Source organism: Colobus angolensis, unplaced genomic scaffold, assembly GCF_000951035.1.
Source record: "Colobus angolensis palliatus isolate OR3802 unplaced genomic scaffold, Cang.pa_1.0 Scaffold518, whole genome shotgun sequence".
NCBI lineage: Eukaryota > Metazoa > Chordata > Mammalia > Primates > Cercopithecidae > Colobus > Colobus angolensis.
In genome coordinates this window covers 705,183-725,658 of record NW_012118688.1, presented here as the reverse complement: position 1 = coordinate 725,658, position 20,476 = coordinate 705,183, and the positions used below count along the sequence as shown (strand labels likewise).

Here is a 20,476-nt window from a genome sequence, read left to right as displayed (position 1 = left end):
ATTAGAAACTGTTTTTTGACATTCGTTGTTATTTTTCCCATGAAACAAAACATCTACATATTAAGTTGAAATAAACAAGCTGAGATAAATTAAGTATATGTACAATTATTATGTGTTAATCATAAATGAAAAAAGAAATTTCCAAAGTATAAGATGTTCCTCAAACTGAAACTATAAATCCTAAAATATGGAGGTAGTTATGGAAAAATGCTGACACTAAGTTTATTATAGTAAGGCTTGGAAAGAAAGTGTAATTAAACTTCGCAGGAATACAAATGATGAGGGAAGGTCTCTAGAGCAGGGTGTGCAGTTCAACAAGCAAGAGTTCTTCTTCATGATATTCTACCAAAATAGGCATGGGTACAATTGAAAAGACTTGTTGGCTCCTTCCTGCTAAAGTACTCATAGTCATGAAACACAACTGTGTTGCATTTCAATATTTCAAGCATAATGTTCAAAGAATTAGACAGGGAAAATGACCTCCTTAGGGTAAGCTTATTTGGAATATCTATTGTTTGGTTCAAATAGTGTTGGCTAATTGGACATTTGTGTTACCTCCAGCAAATTTGCCAATTGATTACAGGACTGTTATGTGAATATCACTCGGACAAAATAAGAAATGGGAGCAATTATTCTTCTTAACTAGACCTTTTATGTGATGCTTCCTCCTAAAACTAGTGCATCATATGCAGTTCTGTGTAAGCTCTTTTCTCTTAGGATTTCTGAACTCAATTTTGCATCTATCATGGCTACATATACACATTATGAAACACGATTTGCTTATTCTTAATGTCCTTAACAACTTAAAAAATTTAAACAGTGGTTGTCATTTTAAGAAATCAGAAAATAGTATCCAATTCTGCTCATGGATGACATTCTATCAATAAATGACATTGTCAATATGGGGTTCATTGAGGATAATTTCTAGACAGTGGTTCAGATTAACCAGGAGAAATTTGGAGGCTCAACTAATGGTGTACTCATGAAGGAAGCATTCATTGAACACCTTCAGAGCTAAGTATTACAGAAAATGTTTTAAATAAAATAAATTGGTACCACCTAGTAACTTGATTTTTTTTTTTTTTTCTGTAGTTGAGGGAAGTGGCATGGAGTCTACAACTGACTTGCTCAAAGTTACAGAATTTGGTGGTGGGCTTGGTAACTCAGCTTCCTTCCTGTTAGTAACTGGCCCTTTTCTTTATGTTAATTCCCTCAACCAACCTGACATCTATTCTGCATTATCATATTACATCCTGAGGACATAAACAGGATATGGCCCTTACCTTTGAAAAACTATTGATTAAATGGAATGGACAGATATGTAAACATTTAGTTAAAGCATAATCAGAGGATAACCCACCACAAGTAAAGACCACAGTCCCTAGCAGTGCTTCCTTAATGGGACATATAACACCACGATGCAGGAATTAACATTATAATATTGAAGGGGTGGTTGAGATAAACCTTCTGAGGTAGGTCTCAGCCTGAAATGTTTTGTGATCAGTTAAAAGCCAAAACAGAGAAAATAAAAAAATAAAATAAAAAAATCCAATCCATTAACTGCAGCAGAACGATTTTCAGAATTGCTAAAATACAAGAGGAAACAGAACCTTATTAGGTTCTATATTTTTAATATTACATATGGAAACAAATGGGGATATCAAGCAAGACTTGCATGCATTGGTTTTTAATATTGCATACATTAAAATTCTAAATTTGAGCCTATGCAAGACATTGAGAACTTTTACTGTTTATATTTGATGTCTGATACAAGGAATTAATCAATATGAATAACATAACTATGTTGGTGGTGGTGGTGGTCGTGCTTTTAAAGCAAGGGGAGAGTGGGAGAGAGAGAAGGAAAGAGAGAGAGAGATCCTGTTGGTTCTTTTTCTGTGGAAAATACTAATACAATCTTACAGGATATAATGTCAATATTTAGAAATAAGCTTAAACATGCTTTTCATTACAAGTACTTTTGAAATAAAGTGAGTGATGTTAACTAAATTAACAAATATTTAGTGATGTCTAAATAAAAAAAATTACCTGCTGGAATTAAGTAATGTAGCTAAATTTCTCCTAGTCTTCCATAGATTCACAGTGTGTATAAATACTACACTGATACTACTGTATTTTGCTGAAGGAACAATATATTTCAGAAACATAAAAATGATTGAAAAAATAGAGCTTTGTGCTTCATTATGAGTTAAATGGGAAAGCTGTTGTTTACTGAGATATGGTGAGGATGAAATAAGACTATGTAAGTCCCTTGGCACAGAATGGTTGTTTAAGATAGCTTAGCTTGCTTACTTAGCCTAGCTAAAAAACAAAACAAAACAAAAACAAAAGCAAAAAATTTTGATATCTCTGCTTTTTGTTCTCTACAGAAATGATTTCCAACATTTTCACATCTTCGTCTCTTTCTTAAAATATTTTTCCCAATTCATTCCCAATATAACTGCTTAGTTCTGCTTACATTTTAATTCAGATTTTAATACTTTCAATAATTTCATTTTTTAAAGGAAACAAGCTACATTACTTTCTGCTTCTCAGTTAACTCCCATTTTATCTCACTCTTTATTTGCATTTTGTTTTTATCTGTATAAGACCTGTATAAGATCAGAATGACCCGTGTAATATACATTTTGTCAATATCGTTAAGTACACCAAACAGATATTTTCTCTAATATTTCTCTGCTTCTTGTTGCTAACTGCTTCAGAATAATTTTCTTCTCCCAAACTAAAGTGTGTGATCTTCTTTTATGCTGAAGAATCTTGCCATATGCCTAATTAGCAAGAGTTCTTTTTAATTGTAAATGCAATTTTTCTATGAGCTGCACAGAGTTTGTGAGCAAAACTTTTTTAAAAAAATTTTGCCAAAAATTAGAGTGGTAAATCCATCTTTGTTTTATAATGGAAATGAGAATTTTTTTTTTTTTTTTTTTTTTTTTTTTTTTTTTTTTTGAGACAGAGTTTTACTCTGTCACACAGGCTGGAGGGCACTGGTGGTATCTCAGCTCACTGCAGTCTCTGCCTCCTGGGTGCAAGTGATTCTCCTGCCTCAGCCTCCTGAGTAGCTGGGACTACAGGCATGCACCACCACACTTGGCTAATTTGTGTATTTTTAGTAGAGATGGAGTTTCACCATGTGTTGGACAGGCTGGTCTAAAACTCCTGACCTCAGGTGATCCACCTGCCTCGACCTCCCAAAGTGCTGGGATTACAGGCATGAGCCACCACACTCGGCCAAAAAAGAATACTTTGATCAAGGTATTTGTTTCTCTATTATATGTTTTCTGTCAACTTTGGGATTTTGGAGTTTATCATTTCCTTGAAACTGGGTGGCAATTGTTGGACAAAATCACTGTATGGAGGATAAAAGAAAACTAAGGAGTGTGGATACGAAAATAAAACATGATTCATTGGCTGAACCAGGAAGGCAGAAGGGAGCATCCCATGGTAAATAGTGAACTACTGATTAACCAGAAGGGCTTCCTTCTATCTTTTTTGTGGGAACCAAAATTTGGTAACCAAGCTACAAGGCCCAATTAATTAAAAAAAAAAAACCCTTTTATCCTTGAATAAGCAACAATTTGTCAACAATTAAATGTGTCCAAAATAGCATGAATAGATGTGACATTTGAAGAAGCAAAGGTGTCACAGTCAGACTTTTCCAGCAACTTCATAGGTCTTCTGGAAGAAACATCTTCATTTTCTAATAGAAAAATGATAATCATCTTCAATTTATAACAGAAATAATTGGCATGCCTATCCTCTTTCACTTCTAATAATGCTATGTTTTGGGGGAAATACAGACAAAAGATATAGAATGAGAGCTTATCATAAAGCAATGTGCCTGGGAGATGATGTGGACTTGAATCCAACTACCACAACAAAGTAAGTCACACAATTTATTTGTTAACAAATGCACACACTTATTTGTTAACAAATGTAAAATTATATTTACACTATATTCTATTAATAAAGTGTGCAATAGCATTATGTCTTAAAACATACCTAATGTAAGTGAAGAATACTTTATTGCTAAACAATTTTTAATGATCATCTGAGCCTTCAGTGAGTTGCAATCTTTTCACTGCTGGAGGAACTTGCCTCAATGCTGATGGCTGCTGACTGATCAGGATGGCCGTTGCTGAAGGTTGTGGTGGCTGTGGCAATTTATTAAAATAAGACAACAGTGAAATCTGCCCCATTGATTGAGTCTTCTTTCACAAAATATTTCACTGTAGTGTGAGCTAGTATTTCATAACATTTTACCTGCAGTAGAAAGTATTTCAAAGTTGGTGTAAACCCTCTCACTCCCTGCCACTATTTTGTTAATTAAGGTTATGTAATAGTATAAATCCTTTGTTGCCATTTCAACAATGTTAATAATATCTTCACCAGGAGTAGTTTCCATCTCAAGAAACCACTTTATTTGCACATTCATAAGAAGCAACTCATCATTGGCTCAAGTTTAATCGTGAGATTGCAGCAATTCAGGATTCAATTCTAATTCTAGTTCTCTTGCTATTTCCACCACATCTGTAGTGACTTCCTCCGCTAAAGTCTTGAACTTCTCTAGGTCATCCATGAGAGTTAAAATCAACTTCTTCTAAACTCCTGTTAAGGTTGATAAAAAATTTTGACCTCTCATGAATCATGAATGCTTTTAATGGCATATGGAATGGTGACTCCTTTCCAGAAGATTTTCAGTTTGCTTTGCCCAGATACATCATTGGAATCACTGTCTATGGCAGCTATAGCCTTATGAAATTTATTTCTTAAATAATAAGACTTAAAAGTTGAAATTACTCCCTGATCCATGGGCTGCAGAATGGATGTTGTGTTAACAGGCAAAAAAAAAAAAAAAGCATCTCTTTAAATCTCTATCAGATTTCTTGGGTGACTAGGTGTGTTGTCAATGAACAGTAATATTTTTAAAGGAATCATTTTTTCCTGGAAGTAAGTCTCAACAGTTGGCTTAAGATGTTCAGTAAACCCTCCAGGCACGGTGGCTCATGCATGTAAGTAATCCCAGCCTTTGGGAGGCTGAGGTGGGTGGACTGCTTGAGCTCAGGAGTTCCAGACGAGCCTGGGCAATAAGATGAGACCATGTCTCTACCAAAAATACAAAAAAATTAGATGGGCATCATGGTGGCACCTGCCTGTGGTCACAGCTACTCAGGAGGCTGAAGTGGAAGGATAGTTTGAGCCTGGGAGGTTGAGGCTGCAGTGAGCTGTAATTGCTCCACTGCACTCCACCCTGGGTGACAGAGGGAGACCCTGTCTCAAAAAAAAAAAGAAAAGAAAAAAAAATATTCGGTAAACCATACTGTAAACAGACGTTCTGTCATCCAGGCTTTGTTCTTCTCTTTACGGAGCACAGTCAGAGTAATTAGCGTAGTTCTTCTTTATACTTTTATTTTAGGTTCAGGAGGATGTGTGCAGGCTTGTTATATAGGTAAACTCGTGTCACAGGGGTTTTACGTACAGATTATTTTGTCACCCGGGTAGTAAACCAAGTATCCAGTGGTTATTTTTTCTTATCCTCTCCCTCTTTCCACTCTTCTCTGTCAAGTAGACCCCAGTGTCCATTGTTCCCCTCTTTGTGCCCATGTTTTCTCAACGTTTAGCTCCCACTAATAAAAGAGAACATGCAATATTTGGATTTCTTTTCCTGCATCTGTTTGCTAAGAACAATGGTCTCAAGCACCATCCGTGTCCCTGCAAAGGACATGATCTCATTCTTTTTTATAGCTGTGTAGCATTCCATGGTGTATATGTGCCACATTTTCTTTATGTAATCTGCCATTGATGGGCATTATGTTGATTCCATGTCTGCTATTGTGAATAGTGCTGCAATGAACATACCACATTCATACATCTTTATGATAGAATGATTCATATTTCTTTGGTTATATATCCAGTAATGGGATTGCTGGGTCAAAGAGTAGTTCTTTCTTTTAGCTCTTTGAAGAATTGCCACACTGCTTTCCACAATGGTTGAAATAATTTATACTCCCACTGACAGGGTGTAAGCATTCCGTTTTATCTTCTATCTTGCCAACATCTATTATTTTTTGACTGTTTAATAATAGTCATTCTGGCTGGTGTAAAATGGTGTCTTCTTGTGGTTTTGATCTGCATTTTTCTAATGATCAGTGATATTGAGCTTTTTCCCATATGCTTATTCACTGCATGGATGGCTTCTTTTGAGAAGTATCTATTTGAATCCTTTGCCCACTTTTTAATGGGATTGTTAATTTTCTTCTTGTAAATTTGCTTGTTCCTTAAAGATGCTGGATATTAGACTTTTGTCAGATACATAGTTTGCAAATATTTCCTCCCATTCTGTATGTTGTCTTTTTACTCTGTTGATAGTTTCTTTTGCTGTACAGAAGCATTTTAGTTTAATTAGATCCCATTTGTCAATTTCTGTTTTTGGTGCAATTGTTTCTGGTGTCTTCCTCATGAAATCCCTAGGAATGTCATATAGGGATTTTATAGTTTTGTGTTTTACATTTAAGTCTTACCATTTAAACCATGGTACTCCCTAGGTCTTTCACCCATTTTGACTTTATTTTTGCATATGGTGTAAGGAAGGGGTCCAGTTTCGATCTTCTGCATATGGCTAGTCAGTTATCCCAGCACCATTTACTGAATAGGAAGTCCTTTCCCCATTACCTGTTTTTGTCAGCTTTATTGAAGATCAGATGGTTGTAGGTGCGTGGCCTTATTTCTGGTCTCTTTATTATGTTCCACTGGTATATGTGTCTGTATTTGTACCACTACTATGCTGTTTTGGTTACTGTATCCCGGTAATATAATTTGATGAGTAACGTGATGCCTGCAACTTTGTTCTTTTGGCTTAGGATTGCCTTGGCAATTCAGGCTCTTTTTTTGGTTCCATATGAATTTTAAAATAGCTTTATCTGTTTCTGAGAAGAATGTCATTGGTAATTTGATAGGAATACCATTGATTCTGTATATTGCTTTGTATGGTGATTTGATAGGAATAGCATTAAATCTGTATATTGGCAGTATAGCGATTTTAGCAATTTTGATTCCTCCTTTCCATGAGCATGTAATGTTTTTCCATTTGTTGGTGTTATCTCTGATTTCTTTGAGTGGAGTTTTGTAACTCTTATTGTGGAGCTCTTTCACCTCCTTGGTTAGCTGTATTCCTAGGTGTTTTTTTTCTTTTGTGGCAATTGTGAATGAGATTGTGTTACTCATTTGGCTCTTGGCTTGGCTATTAAGGGTGTATAGGATTGCTAGTGATTTTTGTACATTGATTTTGTATCCTGAAAATTTGCTGAAGGTGTTTACCAGCTGAAGGAAATTTTGGGTTGAGACTATGGGGTTATCTAGATATAGAATCATGTCTCCAGACAGGGATAGTTTGACTTCCTGTCTTCCTATTTGAATACACTATATTTCTTTCTCTTGCCTAATTGCCCTGGACAAAACTTCCAATACTATATTGAATAGGGGTAGTGAGAGAAGGCATCCTTGTCTTGTGCCTGTTTTTTAAGGGGAATGCTCTCAGCTTTTGCACATTCAGTATGATGTTGACAGTGAGTTTGTCACATATGGCTCATATTATTTTGCAATATATTGTCTCAATACCTAGTTTATTGAGAGATTTTAACATGAAGTTATATTGAATTTTATCAAAAGCCTTTTCTGCATCCATTGAAATAATCATGTGGTTTTTGTACTTAGTTCTCTTCATGTGATGAACAACATTTATTGATTTGCCTATGTTGAACCAACCTTTCATCCCAGGGATGAAGCTTACTTGACTGTGGTGGATCAGCTTTTTGATGTGCTGCTGGATTTGGTTTGCCAGTATTTCATTGAGGATTTTTGCTTTAATGTTCATCAAGAATATTTTCCAGAAGTTTTTGTTATTGTTGTTGTTGTTATTGTTGTTATAACTTTGCCAGGTTTTGGTATCAGGATGATGCTAGCCTCAAACAATGAGTTAGGGAGGAGTCTCTCCTTTTCAGTTTTTTGGAATAGTTTCAGTAGGAATGGGACCAGCTCTTCTTTGTAAATCTGATAGAATTCAGCTGTTAATCCATCTTGTACTGGGCTTTTGTTGTTGTTGTTGTTGTTGGTAGGCTATTTATTAGTTCTCAATTACAGAAGTTATTATTGGTCTGCTCAGGGATTCTATTTCTTCCTGGTTCAGTCTTGGGAGGATATATGTGTCTAGGAATTTATCCATTTATTTTAGATTTTCTAGTTTGTGTGCATAGAGCTGTTCATAATTGTCTCTGATGGTTATTTGTATTTCTGTAGAGTAAGTGGTAGCATCGTCTTTGCCATTTTTGACTTTGTTTATTTGGATCTTCTCTCTTTCCTTCTTTATTAGTCTAGTTAGCAGTCTATCTATCTCATTAATTTATTTTTTTCCAAATACCCAGATCCTGGCTTCATGGATCTTTTGAATCCTGGCTTCATGGATCTTTTGAATCATTTTTCATGTCTCAATCTCCTTCAGTTCAACTCTGATTTTGGCTATTTCTTGTCTCCAATAACTTTGCATTGATTTGCTCTTGGTTCTCTATTTCTTTTAGTTGTGATGTTGGGTCATTAACTTGACATCTTTCTTAGTTTTTTATGTTGGCATTTAGTACTATAAATTTCTCTCTTAACACTGCCTTAGCTGTATTCCAGAAATTCTAGTATGTTGTGGGAAGTCAGGGACCCCGAACGGAGGGACCAGCTGAAGCCATGGCAGAAGAACATAAATTATGAAGATTTCATGGACATTTATTAGTTCCCCAAATTAACACTTTTATAATTTCTTATGCCTGTCTTTACTGCAATCTCTGAACATAAATTAGGAAGATTTCATGGACACTTATCCCTTCCCCAATCAATACCCTTGTGATTTCCTATTCCTGTCTTTACTTTAATCTCTTAATCCCATCATCTTCATAAGCTGAGGAGGATGTATGTTGCCTCAGGACCCTGTGATGATTGCATTAACTGCACAAATTGTTTGTAGAGCATGTGTATTTGAACAATATGAAATTTGAGCACCTTAAAAAAAAACAGGAGAACATCAATGTTCAGGGAACAAGGGAGATAACTTTAAATTCTGACTGCTAGTGAGCTGGGTGGAACAGAGCCATATTTCTCTTCTTTCAAAAGCAAATAGAAAAACTATCGCTGAATTCTTTTTCTCAGCAAGGAACATCTCTGAGGAAGAGAATGCGCCCCTGAGGGTAGGCCTCTAAAATGGCTGCTTTGGGGGTGGCTGTCTTTTACGGTCGAAGGCAAAGGGATGAAATAAGCCCTGCTCTTCCTTAGCACTCCCAGGCTTATTAGGACGAGGAAATTCCCACCTAATAAATTTTGGTCAGACCGGTTGTCTGCTCTCAAACCCTGTCTCCTGATAAGATGTTATCGATGACAATGCATGCCTGAAACTTCATTAGCAATTTTAAGTTCGCCCTGTCCTGTGGTCCTGTGATCTCGCGCTGCCTCCATTTGCTTTGTGATACTTTATTACCTCGTGAAGCATGTGATCTCTGTGATCCACACCCTATTTGCACACTCCCTCCCCCTTTGAAAATCGCTAATAAAAACTTACTGGTTTTATGGCTCAGGGAGCATCACGGAACCTGCCGACATGTGATGTCTCCCCCTGACACCCAGCTTTAAAATGTCTCTCTTTTGTACTCTTTCCCTTTATTTCTCAGACCAGCCAGTGCTTAGGGAAGTAGAAAAGAACCCACATTGAATATCAGGGGTGGGGTTTCTGCTGATACTAGTATTTTGTATCTTTGCTCTCATTCATTTCAAATAACTTCTTGATATCTACCTTATCTTCATTATTTACCTAAAGTTATTCCAGAACAGGCTTAATTTCAATGTAATTGCATGGTTTTGCACATTGAAAAAAAATCTTGAATTCTATTTTTATTGCCTCATTGTCTGGGAGAGTGGTTGGTATGAGTTCAGTTCTTTTGCATTTATTGAGATTGTTTTATGTCTGATTGTGTGGTTGATTTTAGAGTACATGCCATGTGCAGATGAGCATTTGGTCCAGTGCTGTGTTCAGGTCCTTCATGTGTTTGCTAATTTTCTGCCTTGATGATCTAATACTGTCAGTGGGGTGTTAAAGTCTCCCACTATTATTTTGTGGGATTCTAAGTCTCTTTGAAGCTCTCTAAGATACTATTTTATAAATCTGAGTTCTTCTGTGTTGCATGAATATATATTTAGGATAGTAAGTTCTTCTTGTTAAATTGAACCCTTTACCACTATGTAATGCCCTTCTTTGTCTTTTTTGGTTGCTTCCATTCTCCCCATCTCTTTCAGTGATACCAATAAGTAATAAATCTGGTCTCTTTACATAATTCCATATTTCTTTGAAGTTTTGCCCATTCCTTTTTATTCTTTTTTCTTTATTCTTGTCTGATTGTGTTATTTTGGAAAGCCAGTCTTCAAGCTCTGAGATCCTTTTATCAGCTTGGTCTATTCTGCTTTTAATACTCGTGATTGCATTATGAAATTTTTGTAGAGTGTTTTTCAGCTCCATGAGGTGTGATTCATTCTTTTCTATACTGGCTATTTTGTCTCTCTGCTCGTGTGTCATTTTATATTAATTATTTCATCCTTGAATTGGGTTTCAACATTCTCCTGAATCTCAATGATCATTCTTATCCATATTCTGAATTCTTTTTCTGTCACTTCTGAAATCTCAGTCCAGTTTAAAACCCTTGCTGGAGTACCAGTGTAGTAATTTGGAGAAAAGAAAACACTGGCTTTTTGAATTGTCAGAGTTATTGTGCTGCTTCCTTCTCATCTTTGTGGGCTAATGTTTCTTAAATCTTTGAAGTTTCTGTGCTGTGAATGGGCTGTTTTTTAACTTTCATACTATTTGATGATCTTTAATTGTGATATAAGGTGGATTCAGTCAACCGGCTACATGACTGGAAGATTTTCGGGGGTCAAGGCTCAGCTCAGAACTCCTGCCTGGATTGCATGCTGTAACTCTGGTAGACTGGTATCGGGCCCCAGCTTTGATCTCTGGCTCCTCCAGGTTAGAAACCTGTTGTACTGGAGGGGCTGAGGTGCTACCAGACCACTGGTTACAACACTCCAGTGTATGATGCCAGCCAAATCACTTCACAGGGTGGTGACAGTGGGATCTGTCCTCGTTCCCATGTACCAGCAGTAGCTGTTGCAGCAGCATTGCGGGGTGTACACTTATCCATTTGATGCAGCAGGGTTATCATGTGTTGCTGGGGTGCTAGCCTCAATGTGGGTATTTGCAGCAGCAGTGGTGGCAGTATGGTTTGGTGGTGGTGAGGAGCACCCACTGAGACTGTGTGCATATCCCTGGAGGTGGTGGTTTTAGCATGGAGGTGGGGCATTTGTGGGTTCAGGACTGCATGTGCCCTCTGTGCATGTTTAAGCTGGCAGCAGTCTGCTCAAGGCTGTGGGCTAGTCCACTGTTTTCTATGTCTAGTTTTGCTCTGGTGACCGAGGTTCAGGGGCAGGGTGCTGGCAGGGGTGGGGCTGGGGGGCTCTGTGCCTGCCGATGCTCTGAAGTGGTGTGGTAGGCTGCGGATGGTGAGGGGGTGCACTCAAGGCAGCAGCAGTGGCAAGGCAGGGCGCAGGTATACCAGTACCAGTGTGCTGGTGGAGAAGGGAAGGATAGATCTGCTTGGGCATACACGCACTGGCATAGAGATGTGGAGGGTGGCCATGTTTGTGAACGACCTGTTGTGTGTCCGCAAAGGCCACTCTGCTGGAACACTCTGCCAGTCAGGCGTGATGCACCAGCTGTGATGTGGGCCCCAGGGGGCACCTGGCAGCTGTATTGCAAGCAGCTGTGGCCAGGCTGGGGTCCTGAAAGATGCCAGAGGTGCTCAGGTTGGACCGGTCCTGTCTCATGGGTAAGACTGCCCTGCAGAGTTTAGGTTCGAAAGTTCCCTTAGGGCTAAAGTCTCCTATGAGAACAAATCTAGCCTAGCGGGATGCACATCTCTGAAAGTGCTCCACTACAGTTGCTCCCACAGGACACCCTCTGCGCTCTGCCCCCAGCTGGATTTCTGCCCCTACCACTTCTCTAAGTAGCTTTCCCTGCCAACTCAAGTGTCCATGGTGGTCTAGGGTCTTCTCCTGCTGAGGTTCCCAAGGCCCACAGTGAGAGTGGGTTCATCCTTGCCTGTTAAACTCACCCCCTCTGTAGGAGTCACTGGGGGCCAGGAACACATTCCAGTGCACAGTAGCCCCAGGAAGTGTTCCTAGCTTCCTCCCCCTTCAGCCCAGCCTCTGTGTTTTCCCTCCATCTGTTCTGCCTCTGCCTAAAGCTGCAGGATAAGAACATGGCAGCACTGGGATATGAACTCATTTTTGCCTAGTTCCAAAGGCCTTGCTCATTCATTCAGACCCTCAGAAATGAAAAATAATTCCCTTCATCTTCGTTAAATCACATATTCCTGCAGACAAATTATCCAAAGCTTTTATGAAACCTATGCGATGCTGTAATATAATCGATTACTACAGTATTTATGGAATATATCATTCATAGCTTTAGACACAATTATATATCAAGCTCTCTTGGGTTCTCTCTTTTTCTAAAACCTATGGATTTGAAGCCAGGATATTTTGAGAAGACCAACTGGTGTTAAAAATCTAAATAGATCAAATATTGTTTCTGTTTATGTCTGTGTGACAAGTAATACCAATGTGTATGATTACAGCATGGAGAAACCCATGTAATTTCTCTGAGGAAAGTTTATTTCACTGGAAGAAGTCATTGCCAATAAACAATAGAAGCCCTAACCAGTGGCTCTTATTTTGCAATTACACTTTTTCATCTTAAATTTAGTATATGTGCAGCCAAAGTAAGCACCACAGTTTCATCTTAAGGAACAACTAAGATTGTGTGTGATATAGGTGAAGGCTAGCACCAGATAAACATCATCAAAAAGTTTTTTTTAATAGTGTCTTTCTGTTGTGATATTTTTAGTACCTTTCTTCCTTTCCTACTCCCTCCTCCTCTTCCACAAATATATGTTGAGTATCAATTCTGTGATGCTTGAGGCATTAGGCACTCCAATAAGTAATCCTTTAAGTCTCACCAGAATTTGAGTTTGATGATATGGTGTCCGTTGTGTAGATGAGGATACATCCTCCGTGAAGTGCAAGGTCACATAACCAAATGTGAAAAGTAGGTCTGTCTCTTGCTGAAAGGAACTGAACTTTGGATGCTGCTGTATGAAGCCCAAGGCTTCGTGGACAACCTCAGAAACCAGACAACTCTGAGCCATAAGGCATGATACTTCTCAGTTGAAGCTGCCTCCTATTCTGCACCTGTTTATATTATTTGGTAATAGTCTTTTGTAGTGAATGTTTATGAACATGGTGAATAGTTACATACATTCAATTGAGAGAGATGATAAAATGGCATAGCTCAAGTTTCACCTATGATTTTGATACATAGTTTTCAAACTTGTTTTGAGGGTTTGATGGAATCCTAAAGGGGAGGATAATAATTTTACTGTTAAAAAGTGTTAACGTTATTTTGGCTATAGACTTCAATTTTTATAACAAAATAATAGTCATAATTATTTCATTAGAATTTTCATATAAAAAGAGTTATATAATTATTATTTTACTCAGCACTTTTTTTTTTTTTTGAGACAGGGTCTTGCTCTGTCACCCAGACTGCAGTGCAGTGGCACGAAGCAATCCTCCCACCTCAGCCCCCCAGGTAGCTGGGACTACACGTGCACGCCACCATGCCTGGCTAATTTTTGCATTTTTTGTAGAGACCAGGTTTTACCATGTTGCCCAGGCTGCTCTTGAACTCCTGGGCTCAAGCGATCCACCCACCTGGGCCTCCCAAAGTTGGGAGAGATTACAGGTGTGAGTCAACGCACCCGACCCCATTTCTCTTTCTAATATTAATTCTGCTTTTGTTTCTGGTTGTATGTATTTTTACAAATAATTGAAATGATGATGTAATATTCACAGTGCTTCAACAATGTGAAAAAAGTATATGTGAATATTAATCACATAAATGACAAAATATATGAAATAATGAAGCCAAAGCACGTCAAGTAATATTTATAAACATTGGGTATTGAATTTACAGATGTTGCCAAAATTGTACATTCACGGGGCCAGTCATCATAAATTCTGACTGATGTTTAAAATGAGAGCCAGAAATACCCAATTAAGTAGTAAATTGAAAACCACCTAATCTTTCGATGCATCTGTGACGTCTTCTTTGTACTTGTAAACTTGCATTGCACGTTTCATAGGAGTCTTAACAGAGTCGTTAGTCCGTCCCTTCTTGGCAAACAGTCTTTCAAGGATGCCAGGCATTCTGTAGCCCTTGCTTAGAATGAAATCCTTAAAGGCAATTGGTCCATAAAGACCGTCAAGAATGTCGGGTTCATCAGGCTTTTTAAGTACGAGTTTGGGGTCAATCAAAGGTTCATCACTTCTTAGCTTTTTCCCAGACTTAGGCTTGAAGTACCATGGCCCATACCTCATCTTCACACCTTGTGCACGGTAAGAATTTGGTGCCGCCTGGAGTTTCCTGTCCCATTCTTTCATCGGCGAGAATTCGACGTCATCCATGTCATCTAGCTCCATGCTGTACTTCAGCTCTGAGGAACACTCGTTTGCCTTCTTAATGTTTTGGTCTTGCGAGATTGCTCGGCACTCAGGGGTAAAGTCAAACAGACTGCTGATGGATTCTGCATGAACTCCCAGGTCTCCAGCCCACTTGAAGTCACGAAGTTTTCTCAATGTGAATCTACGTTCAAGAGAGTCACAAATGCACTCCATTGTGCCTGGTGTATCTTCCTGAAACAGTTCTTTTAGATGGGACACTCCAGTCTTGGTAGGCTCCGGGCAGAGACTGGACACTTGACGAGTCTTGGGAGGTTTCAGGCAGAGACTGGACATTCGATGAGTCTTGGGAAGCACCAGGCGGAGATGGGGCATCCGACTCTCGAAAGGCCGTGGGCAGGATTCCCAAAAAAAGTATTTACCAGGCTTGGTGAGTTCCTCGGTTGTCGTCTCTCGGCCCTCACAACGAGCCTGTGCGTCTTCCAGCTTCCTGTCAGAGTCCAGTTTCAGCAACTGTCGTAGGAGACTGGACACCCGGCGAGTGTTGGGAGGTTCCGGGCAGAGATTGGACACTCCAGTCTCGGGAGGCTCCGGGCAGAGACTAGACACCTGAGTCTTGGGAGGCTCTGGGCGGAGATGGGACCCTCCAGACTCAGGAGGCTCCGGGTGGAGACTGGACACCGGAGTCTCGGAAGGCAGCGGGCAGAGATGAGACACTGCAGTCTCGGGAGGCTCCGGGCAGAGATGGGACACTCCAGTCTTAGGAGGCTCCGGGCGGAGACTGGACACCCGAGTCTTGGGAGGCTCTGGGCGGAGATGGGACACTCCAGTCTTGGGAGGCTCCGGGTGGAGATGGGACACTCCACTCTTGGGAGGCTCTGGGCGGAGATGGGACACTCCACTCTTGGGAGGCTCTGGGCGGAGATGGGACACTCCACTCTTGGGAGGCTCCGGGTGGAGATGGGACACTCCACTCTTGGGAGGCTCCGGGCGGAGATGGGACACTCCACTCTTGGGAGGCTCCGGGCGGAGATGGGACACTCCACTCTTGGGAGGCTCCGGGTGGAGATGGGACACTCCACTCTTGGGAGGCTCTGGGCGGAGACTGGACATCCGAGTCTTGGGAGGCTCTGGGCGGAGATGAGACACTCCAGTCTCGGGAGGCTCCGGGTGGAGACTGGACACCCGAGTCTTGGGAGGCTCTAGGTGGAGACTAGACACCGGAGTCTTGGGAAGCTCCGGGCGGAGATGGGACACCGGAGTCTCGGGAGGCCGCGGGCAGAATTCCCCACAGGGGTATTTACCAGGCTTGGTGGGTACCTCGGTTGTCTTCTCCCGGCCCTTACAAGCGCATGTGTCCTCCAGCTTCCTCTCAGGATCCAGCGGTTTCAGCACCTGTGGTAGGAGATCTTCTCCCAGATTGGAGTTCACGGCCAAGGGAGGCTTGGCCATCAGCTGGGCTTCCACTTCCTCTACGAACGCCTTCCTTGTTGGCTGGGCTGGTGAGAGCTCGGAAAATAGGGCCGCTTTCTTGAGCAGCTTTTTTTTCTTGCCCTTGGGGTCAGCTTGGGAACCTCTGAGAGATATTTTGGGGAGTAAAACCTCGTCACGGCGACAAACAAGCGTACCTTCGGGAGACGGACAGCCATAGTGGAAGTTGTCCACGCCCTCCGTCACAAATACCTGGTTGCGAGGGTCCATGGGCGGGAACCTCAGGCGCCTGTGCTTGCGCTTCGCGAAGCACTTGGAAGGCGGTTTGTCACTGCACGAGGACTTGGAGTCCATGCCCGGGGGCTTCAGCCAGTCCAGCAGCCTCTGGTCCCCCATGGTGGCCCTCGCTGGGGTGCCACCTCTCCAGTTTCCACGGTTCCTGATCCCTGCCGCTCTAGTCGCTAGGAGACCGCCAGCCACTCGAAGCCCAGGTTCCTTCCTGGAGGCGGGGCAGCGCTGACGCCACCTGCGCAGCCCGGATTCTAACACGTGTGTAGTGGAATCTCATTCTGGGTTTTATTTGTGTGTCCTAATGACTACTGGTATTGAACATCTCTATATTTGCTTATTTGTCATCCTTATCTCTCCTTGGTTTAAGTTTCTGTGAATTTTTCCCCGTTTTTAAATTGTATTGCTAGATATCATATTTAGTTTTGAGAATCCTTGCTGTGTTCTAGATGTAAATAGGTTATCAGATATATGATTTGTAATTTTTTTCACTTCACCCTTGGTTTTGCTCTTTCATTGTCTGTGTCAAAGAGAAGTTTTTTAATTTGATGAAGTCCAATGTATCAATTTGTTCTTTTAGGGATTGTGCTTCTTTTGATGTATCTATGCAAAACTTTGTCTATCCAAAGGTCACAAAGATTTTTTTTTTTCATTTAAGTGTTACAATTTTTGTAAACAGCACAAGATATAGATCAAAGTTTTTATTTTAAAAACGTACCTATTGCTTACCTATATCTAATAACTTCAGAACTATTTTTGTAAAGACAATCTTTTCTCCACTGAATTACATTTGGAAATGGGTAGAATATCAGTTGTCTATATTTTTTGAAGGTCAATATCTGGGCACTCTTTTCTCTTCCATTGATTTTTCTCTCACACAAATTTCACACTCTGTTGGTTACTTTAGCTTTATAATAAATCTAGAAATTAGGCTGTACTAATTATTTAACACTGTTCTTTTACAAAGTTGGTTCTTCTAGGTCGGTTGAATTTCTATAGAAATTTTAAAATCAGTTTGTCTATGTCTTCAAAAAAAAGTCCTGTTTGGATTTTGATTAGGATTCTGTTGAATCTATGGATCAATTTGAGGATAATTGGCATATTACCAATAGGAAATATTCTGACCACTGAGGAAGGTACATCTTTCCATTTCTTTATGGGATTTTTCATTTTCTCGGGAATATTTTTTATTTTTTAGTGTATGTGTTTTTCAAATCTTTTTCTCTACAGATTTTTCCTATTGTTTTTCATACAAATATATGTAGTATTGTTTTTTAATTGCAATTTCCAATTTTTTGTTGTTAGCATATATAAATATTGAGTTTTGTATATCCATCTTGTATCATACAACCTTGGTAAACTCACTTATTATGTTCAGTAGCATTTTGTAGATTTCACTGAATTTTCTATATATATATATGATAATGTCATCTGTGAATAAGGACAGTTTCAGGCCAGGCGTGGTGGCTCACACCTGTCATTCCAGCACTTTGGGAGGCCAAGGCAGGCGGATCTCAAAGTGAGGAACTCCAGACCAGCCTGACCAACATGGTGAAACCCCGTTTCTACTAAAAATACAAAAATTAACTGGGCCTGGTGGCACATGCCTGTAGTCCCAGCTGCTAGGGAGGCTGAGGCAGTAGAATCGCTTGAACCCAGCAAGCGGAGGTTGCAGTGAGCCAAGATGGCGCCACCGCGCTCCAGCCTGGCGATAGAGCGAGACTCCATCAAACACACACACACACAGAAACACACACACATACACACACGACAGTTTCCCGTCTTCCTTTCCAATCTGAGTATCTTTATACCCTCGAGTCCAGTCATAATTTTTTATTTTCCTATGAATAATATCGGTTAAATTTTTCTCTCTCTTATAATGCTTAAAACAATACCTGTGAAAAAGCACTTTTATAAAAAATTTTAATTACAGACAAATTCAGCCTGCATTATTCCTTATGCATATCATTTTCTCATCACATAATAATTTTTTCTGTACATTCTTACTCATTTTTGAAAAGAAGGTTTCTTACTTCCCTCATCAAGTGCAGCTGAACAATGTTTTCTACCATTACTAGCAGGTATACCCTAGTTCCTCCTTGTAAATGAGGCATGATTAATGCCTCTCTTGCCTGTGACTCCTCCTCTGCAAAATAGACACAATAGATATTTCTCTTAGGTTTCCCATTAAAGCAAATAAATGGCTTATGTGTAAATCAAGATAATCTATATAACATGATTTTGTATAGTGTCTGGAACAGAATAAGCATCCAGTAAAATATTGTTATTTTATATAGTGTTGCTACAATTTGAAAATAAAAATATGCTACATTCAGTGTCTAAATAAAGGAGAAACAAACATCATACAGGTATATATCACAACTATTTTCACTTATTGATTATAAGAATCTATGTTAAAGTCTCAAGATATTTAGTAGATTTCATAATGTGAAGTTGGTAAGACCAAATTTGATATGGATTTATTTTTAACTTTCTTACTTAGAAAAATTCCATGGACTGTATGTTAAATTCAAGAGCCAATGCTTCAATTCTCTGTAACAATACTCTAACTAGCAAGCTCATATGAGTACTCACTTATCTAAAATGGGTGAAGGTTTAAATAAAACTTCTATTTTCTAAATAATCCCACAGAAAAACACACATTGAAGCTCCTAAAGATCAACTGGACATCTTCAAAAATTTTCATGTGACTGTTCATTAAAACAGTTTTTGTACCTTACAATCACTTTATTTTTTTCACTTTTCAAAGTAGAATATTATACAAAAGACACATATCCAGAATACATAAATAAATTTTAAAACTTAACAATAAGGAAACAAAGAACACAAAAAAGTTTAAAATATAGAGTGGTTTAACATGTACAGAGATTAATAGCTAAAGAAATAATTATAGACTTGTGTACATATTGATTAGTATACATGCATATATTTTATAGCTCTGTCTGCTGAGAAACTAGAAAAAAATGACACCCAAGTAGCAACAAGTACCTCCAGTGCCCAGATCTTGGTTTCTAAACACCATTCTCCAAAATAACAAAAGCAAAACAAACAAAAAAAAACCAGAGATATCCTTGGAGAAATGAGTAATTCTAGGCCTGCGGCAGTGAAAACACAAGATGAGCCTGGAGTATTATGTAATGCCAGAAAATACGGAAGCGCTCAGAAAACAAAAGAATGAAAGCACATCAGGAGCCAAACTGAAAGAGCACACAATGGCCAAAGTTAAAACAATTTAAGCAACAAAATGAATTAAAATTTAAAAATTATAACACAGTATAAAATAAAATATCCATGAGTCCATACTGATGTAGTTGTACATATAAATAAATGAGAAGAAAGGTAAAAAATCTTTCTTACAAAGAATTTCAAAAAATGTACATAGATACTCCTCCCTCTAGGAGATGAAATTTAAATGTCCTCCCCAGTGAAAAACAGAATATGGAAAGGGATTGGATTCTAAAAAACAGAATATGGAAAGGGAAAAATAGTGACCTTTTAGTGGAGAAGCCTGGCCGTCTTCTCCTTAACCGAGTGATCAATGCTAATATCAGCAGTGAGAAGTCACGTTGGTATCATGTACTCCTCTGATAGGATGTGATGAGAAAGACACTTCACCTGTGCAATATTCTTCCCTAAATTCCAGAATCCTAGTCTAATGAGGAGAAAACATCTAACAAACTCAAGTCCAGGGACATTTTACAAAGTTCTCAAGTATTCCTCAAAACCATAAAGGTCATGGGAAACAAGTAAAGGCTGAGAACCAGTCATAGACTTTAGATTAAAGAGACATAACAACTAAATTCAATGTGGTAGGCTGGGTTGGATCCTGGTACTGAAAAATGACATGGGTGTAAAAATCTATAAATCTGAATATAGTCTAAAGTTTAGTTCATAGTAATATGTCAATGTTAATTTTTTGGTTTAAACGCATGTAAAATGTCAGATATTAATTTTAGGGGAAGCTGAGTGAAATGTGCATGAAAATGCTCTGTACAATGTTTGCAACTGTTGCATAAATCTAAAATTATTCTAAAATAGAAGGCTTCCATTTTAAACTATGTATTGCATCATGAGGAATTATCAACAAATCACCATTAATCATACAAGAGAGAAAGCTGTA

At 39.1% G+C, this 20,476-nt stretch overlaps 1 protein-coding gene across 1 annotated transcript; it reads right to left on the bottom strand.

The window, feature by feature from the left end:
• Positions 1-14,094: 14,094 nt before the first annotated feature.
• LOC105525076 (protein FAM47B-like) lies at positions 14,095-16,457 on the bottom strand. The gene is made up of 2 exons (XM_011960613.1): positions 15,728-16,457; positions 14,095-15,481 (listed from the first exon to the last, which is right to left on the bottom strand). The coding sequence occupies exons 1-2, from the start codon at positions 16,441-16,443 to the stop codon at positions 14,236-14,238; spliced, it is 1,962 nt and encodes a 653-aa protein (XP_011816003.1). The 5' UTR covers positions 16,444-16,457; the 3' UTR covers positions 14,095-14,235.
• Positions 16,458-20,476: the final 4,019 nt, after the last annotated feature.